At 36.1% G+C, this 6518-nt stretch overlaps 1 protein-coding gene across 8 annotated transcripts in view; it reads right to left on the bottom strand.

Moving 5' to 3' along the window:
- The window catches only part of tnr (tenascin R (restrictin, janusin)), a 174691-nt gene that overhangs the window by 33284 nt on the left and 134889 nt on the right, over window positions 1-6518 (bottom strand). For all 8 annotated transcript variants that reach the window (XM_016679108.1, XM_016679106.1, XM_016679107.1 and 5 more), the window contains 2 exons: window positions 4357-4476; window positions 3863-4006 (listed from right to left, as the gene is read on the bottom strand). In XM_016679108.1, coding sequence (XP_016534594.1) covers window positions 3863-4006; window positions 4357-4476 — 264 coding nt within the window. The remainder of the gene's footprint in view (window positions 1-3862; window positions 4007-4356; window positions 4477-6518) is intronic.

Below are 6518 nucleotides of genomic sequence, written 5' to 3' on the forward strand. Positions count from 1 at the left end.
ACAATCGCTCCTCTCTGCACCGCCTCTTTTTAATGAAACAAAAAAGTGATTTATCACTATGTGAACATGTACTCCATGTTAATCCCTGAGCCATACGGGGTGTTTGTGGTATCAACCCAACACTCCTACCATGAAAAGTCAAATATTTGTACCTGCTGCAGCAGCCATGTTTACCCAGTATGTGAGCTGCGCCGTGGGGAGTTGCAGGGAAACCTGCCGATTTAGGATTTTTTATGGTAAATACACTGCATGTGGAAGTAAAATGCTTGCTAATAGATCAATGTGAAATGTGAGACATGACCTGTTATTACAGCAGATTTCTCTGTTACGCCCTGGTGTAGAGCCAATTGAGCCTAAAGCACTTTTTAACTGCACAATTATCAGCAGATAATTATTACCCCACCATGACATTAATTTAAGTATCGCCTAAAAGCCTGGGATTATTATAAAATCTTACAGTGTGACTGACATGACTGTTATTTTGTTAAATGCTATTCTGATGATTATAGAGCACTTAAAAAAAAAATACATGTCCCATCCTTAATTATATGTTGGAGTGCTCTAGCTAAGGATGACAGCTTTCACTGGGCCTGCAACACACGAGGGACACAAATGACCTGAAATAAGCTTTGCTGCTTTCTACCAAAAACAAAAAAGTAAAAATGTTTCTGCTTTCTTTTCTTCAGTATTTTCTCACTTGTGTTTCAAATGTTATTTTGTATGTTGCATTTGTCCGGTTCTCTTTATGTCACAATATATATTGTCCATGTGATTTAGATTGTAGTAGTTGTAAAAGTTGTACACTAAAGTTTTATAAAGCAATGTTAACACTAAAATCCCTCAGGGTTATGTAAACGATTATGTATGCCTACAATCCCTTTGTACAATAATATAAGATATTGCACATTATGCCGTCATGTAGCTATTTGTTCATTAAGGTAACTACGACGTTGCACAAACACATCATGGCGATATTGACTAACAATATAACCATTATGACCAAAATAACAATAAGTACCATTATGATGCTATGCAATGTCATCTTTAAGCTCTCCAGGTAGTCACGCATCAAGTACATGTTCAGTCCGAAACAAAAGACTCCCTAAATGCTGTCAATAACAATCACATGAAGCGGCAATGACTCTCAAGTAAAATTGAGTGCATTCGATATAAAATCACCAATATATCTATATAATTTGCAACAGATGAACAGCTGCGTAGTGATGCTTATTGAACACCACAGTAAATGTTTTGTGTTTCATAAAAAGATCTGAATAATGAAATACTATCAATATTTTCCAACAGTGTTTAGCCTGTTCAGTCACTTCGTTCTGTTTTAATTGGGTTGTAAATCAAAAATCTAATCTTTGCATTGCCTTCTGATATTATTTGGCTATATTACAGTAATAATTGTTCAGTATTTTACATACACAACGTGAAAAAGTGCCAGAAGTCAAAGTTATTTAAAATAAATTGTTCCTGACATTCAACTACTTTTCTGTGAGTACATTAGAAATTGGTTCAAACAGCGAAGCCTTTTTAAGTATCTTGTCATTGAAAGGGTCTTCTGACATCGAGTTAAAATAAACCTTTCAGGTGGTTTTTAGAAGAACTAGAATCTCAGCAGGTCTAGTGAAATAAAAAAAAAAAAATACTTTTACTTTGCTGGTTAAAAAGGTGGCTGATTAAGATGTTTGAGTTGTGAAAAGTGAGAGGTCTTCACACTGCGAGTACAGTTATAATCCCTTTAAACAAATTGCTACATTGTCTATGTTTAATGTCAGGAGTTTCATGTTAGATTAAAAGAACCTGCCGTTTTAGCAAAACAAAGAGTGGCTGGCTGCTATTTTCAACCTTTTCCACAATAATTAATTATGAAGGCGAGTTATGTTGAAACTGCTGTGATTTTCAAGTCATTAAATACTCGGCTGGGGTAAGGCTGGATTACTCCTCCAATCCCCTGTTAATGTATTGTTGTGGAGAGCAAAATTGTCCCCAGTTGAACCTTGTGCTATGTGAAGAAAATGTTATTTACCACTTCTAACAAACTTGACTTTAGAGTTATGTTCTTTTCAGGCAAGTCCCAACGACTCTGCTCAATGCAAGCATACTGGAATTATTGAAAGAATTAGCTGATAGAAATGTATCTGAGTGCTGGAAATGTTCCTTCATCAAACAGTATATGTTATCAAGCAACAATGAGCCACTGTGCTATTCTTTGGTTTCGAGAATAGCTTTACAAAGGCAAATAGGATGTCCTTTGTTCTTCTGATTTGTGACTAACACCTCATTTCAAAGCGAAAAACCTTCACATGTACAAAAGAGAAAAAAAAATAGTACAGCAAGACCCAGACAAGGTAGGATTAAGAAAAGAGAGAAGGAAATAAATAGGAAACATAAGACAGAGAGATGAAGGAAGAGGGAAAAAGGCAGAGACAGACAGTTATACCGGAAGATCGAAGAGAGTAAAATGGATAAAGAGATAAGTGAGGGGAGAAAGCAGCAAGAGTGATGGCTCAGAGTGAGATGGAGCTGGGAGGTGGTAACCAATTACAGAATCGTGGTATGGACACTTTCATCTGTTGCTCCAGGAAAGAGTTCTACAGTGTCAGCTGTATCTTATATTTTATGTGACATCTTTGTGCAAACTCTTGCATGAAACCCAGTTGCACAGGACAAATTGGTCTGATGGTCCAGCAAAGAATGAAATCCCAGATTATTCTTGCAAATTAAGTCACATTTGTTGTAGCTTGAAAATGGTCATAGTAATCAGAAAAGAAAATTACATATGAACATTTTTAAGTTTCTTATCTTAATCTTGTTTTAAGTGTTAAATCCTGAGATTTTTGAATTTATTACATATACTACCAAAACACTGCCATCCATCCATCCATCCATCCATCCATCCATCCATCCATCCATCTTCTGCCGCTTATCTGGGGTCGGGTCGCCTAATTAACACTGTTAATTATGGTTAATGGTTCATTTTGTCAAAAGTTTGTTCCGTTTCTCGTGATTTGTTTAAAAGTTTCCCCGCAGTTACACAGTCTTAGCTCCACAATATATAAGACAATTACTCAAAAGCAGTGTTTGAGGCCTACTCTTCGATCCCTTTAATAAACATCACCATGAAGCATTTGTCTGCTGAGAGGCCAATTTGGCACCATAGACAGAATCACTCTGGTTTTTGAGCGACCTTCTGAGCATCACCTGGATTTACATGGAAGATGAGTTAAGCAAGCACAAGAAACAATAAAGCATTTCAGAAAAAGAAATATTAAAATAGAGATACAGGCTAATGAAGGCTAATACAAGCAGATATTGAAAACAATTACTGATTTAAAATTAAAAAAAAAGAGTCAAGGTGCGTTTTCCTTTGCGCTACGGTTGACAGCAGGGTGGTGATGTTCTGAATCCTACACAGACATTAAAACACACACTAAAGCTACTCACTGTCAAAACAGCATATCAACATATCTGTAGCTATTAAGAACAACAGATACTGTAGTAAAACGAAAACAAAAATATTAAAAAAAAAACATATTGGTGAGTAAGTTAAGTGCTACATAATACCAAAGCTAATGTAATACGGCTAAACTGTTGTGGGCTATTTTACTGCCCTTTACAATCAGTGATTTTTCATGCATTTAGTCGCATTGATGGAGCCGATCAGCACATCCTCACGTTTTACTCTGAAAAACTAAGACACATTTTCTGGCTCCTTTTAGAATGTTCTGTTTAAATAAATCTTATTAAAGAATGATGCGCTAAAAAAAAACAAAAAACAAAAAAAAAAACAGCACCGCCACTGTCTGTCCTGCGCACAGTGTTGTGGGTGTTCTTATTGACTGTTAGCGGCTACCTGTGAAGACAGACGTGGTGACAGGTCTGCTCTCTTGACTCCCTCTGACAGCATTGAGGCTGATCTCGTACTCTGTGGCAGGAAACAGACTAGACAAGGTGTAGTTTGTCACATCGCTGTCGATCATCTCGCTGTCCACTCGACCTGAAGCAGGCACAAGAAATGACGAAATCTTAGGCCCCGCTGTTATCCCACATTTAATACACGGTGTACCGTGTAACCGGCTGCTATCTGGAATGAATTGCTGATCAGTATGGAATTTTAATTTAAAATTCAATTAAAGCCGACTGATAAAATGTCATGATTAATTGCTATAACACACTGTGTAACAGAGTGTGCCAGCACAAAATGTACCTTGTGTAAGAAAGCAAATGCCGTGTTAATTTAACTGTAGCTAGAAACACCACCGTGATTTCCATATATTAATATAGTGAATTTCACAAAATTAAAACCTGCTTAGTTCAAACAGCGTGATGAAACGTAACGCATGCTACCTCTGGCTGACTGGTAGGAGAGCTTATAATATTCAAAGGGAGCCAGTGGCTTGATCCAAGAGATGGTCACTGAATCCTCCGTCACATCTGAGACCGCCAGTTCCTTTGGAGGGTCCATTTCTAGGACAACAATTAGTAAAGAATTATTAACTACTCAAATCCACAATGCTCAACACATGGGAATAGAAGCTCAAAAATGATAGAATGGTATAAATGGCCCTTGTATGTTTGTTTTATTTGCTTATAAAACCATAAATACAAAACAAAGATGGTAAATGACCTCTACTTGTATAGCACTTTGTCAAGTCCTGAGAACTCCAAAGCACTTTGCACTGCATTTACTCATTCACGCACACATTAAAACGCTGATGGTCCTCCTGGACAGTAGCCAGTACTGTCCAGTAGGAGGGCAACCTACTGGGTGAAGCATCTTGTCCAACTAAGACATAAAAAACTCTGGTTCAAACCAGCAACCCAACGGTTACAGGATAAACTCCTACCACTGTTGCCCCATTAAATGAAGATAAAAATGTCTGTGATAAAATGTAAAACAATGGCAAATAAAACACTAATCAAATAGATAATAAGTATTCAAAATATGGTAGAAATGTTTAGTAAATGAATAAAAATATTGCAAACTAATTATGAAACAATCAAAAGCCAGATTAAATAAAGCTTCACAAGAGCAATACTGGCTTATTTTGCTTTCAAAAGCAACATGTGAGAGCCGTAAAATGAAATGACGCCTCATTATAAGTTTTAGTTCTCACTTTGTTTTCAAACAGAAGAAAGAACAGAGCGTTCTGAAGGGTATGAATAAAGCAAAGACCAATAAAAAAAAAAAAAAAAAGCAGCAAAAGCACCTTAAGATCAAACTTAAAATGAACAATGCAATCTACTATGGTAGCTTGATCAAATAACTTTATAGAAATCTTCAAAGGTTGTTCTTAATTAACACATTGTTACACCTAATTTTCCCTTAATGGCAATGACACACTAAACACCTGGAGTGAACGGACTAATATACCAGAGAAATGTAATGATCAGAAGATTTCCTGAATAAATGATAGTGTGCATTCAATTGCATTTATTCTGTGAGTGTCTCCTGAAAGGGCTGATAAGTCCTTTTAAGTGCTATAAAGTTACAGTAATATAATGATTTAGAAAATATTGTTTTGTTCAAAGATAGACAAAATGAAACTAAACTAAAAAATGTTCACTTCAGTAACAATATTTGTTGTAATTTGCAGTTACATGTAATTCTATATATTGTATGTTATTCTATATATTTGTATGGCGCTAATGCACATATTTTCTAATAGGTTTAAAACCCACCAGAGGAGAAAAAAAACTGTTCTGTCAGAGATATAATACTTTTCTATGTCCCGCAGGCGGATGACAGTAGTGTACAGACTGTGTAAGCTTACATCAAAGCACAGTTTGAAACTTGAACTGACCACTGTGGCAAAATGACTATCAAAGTCAGCTCGGCAAAATCGTCTGTTATAACTGTGGCTAAAACGTAAAGCCGAGCGGCATATTTTAAATATGGCAAATGAATCAAATGCGAAGCTAAAAAGGACAGCGGAGCCTCATAAACGCTCACATTCAAACAAGGCAGATCAAAGCGAGGCCCTGAAAAGAGAGGTGGATGAAATACTATGCATCCGTCTCCAAATCCCCATCCAATTTCATCCTCGAAAATGTGCTTTTAATGTGTAGGTTAATCAAAAAAGGAGAGCAAGAGACACAGCCCAAAAGCTGCTGAACTGTTTTTGTTTAAATCTGAGCCTCCGGTAAAGGTTAAAATACTCATTTTTGTGCTTGTAGGCCTTCCTATTCATTCAAATACCTCCCTTCTTACGACAAATTTCTCCTTGGGGAAAAAAATGAAATGAAAAAAATTTAGAAAACACCTAAATGTTTTTAAATGAATACAACTCTGACCCTCCTCTTAGTAATTTATCCACTCAAACATGAATACTAAACTTTAAATGGCATGTCGCCATCAAACTGATTCAGATGAAATATGGAAAAAAATAAATCCTGGGAAATATTTCACGAGACAAAATAAACTAATTTGTGAAAGTTAAAGTGTTTTAGTTAAGTAAAAGAGAATTCAGGTGGGACTTCAGAGTTAATGCATAGAGAAAATAATAATA

This window comes from Poecilia formosa, unplaced genomic scaffold (assembly GCF_000485575.1).
Source record: "Poecilia formosa unplaced genomic scaffold, Poecilia_formosa-5.1.2 Scaffold202, whole genome shotgun sequence".
Taxonomy (NCBI): domain Eukaryota; kingdom Metazoa; phylum Chordata; class Actinopteri; order Cyprinodontiformes; family Poeciliidae; genus Poecilia; species Poecilia formosa.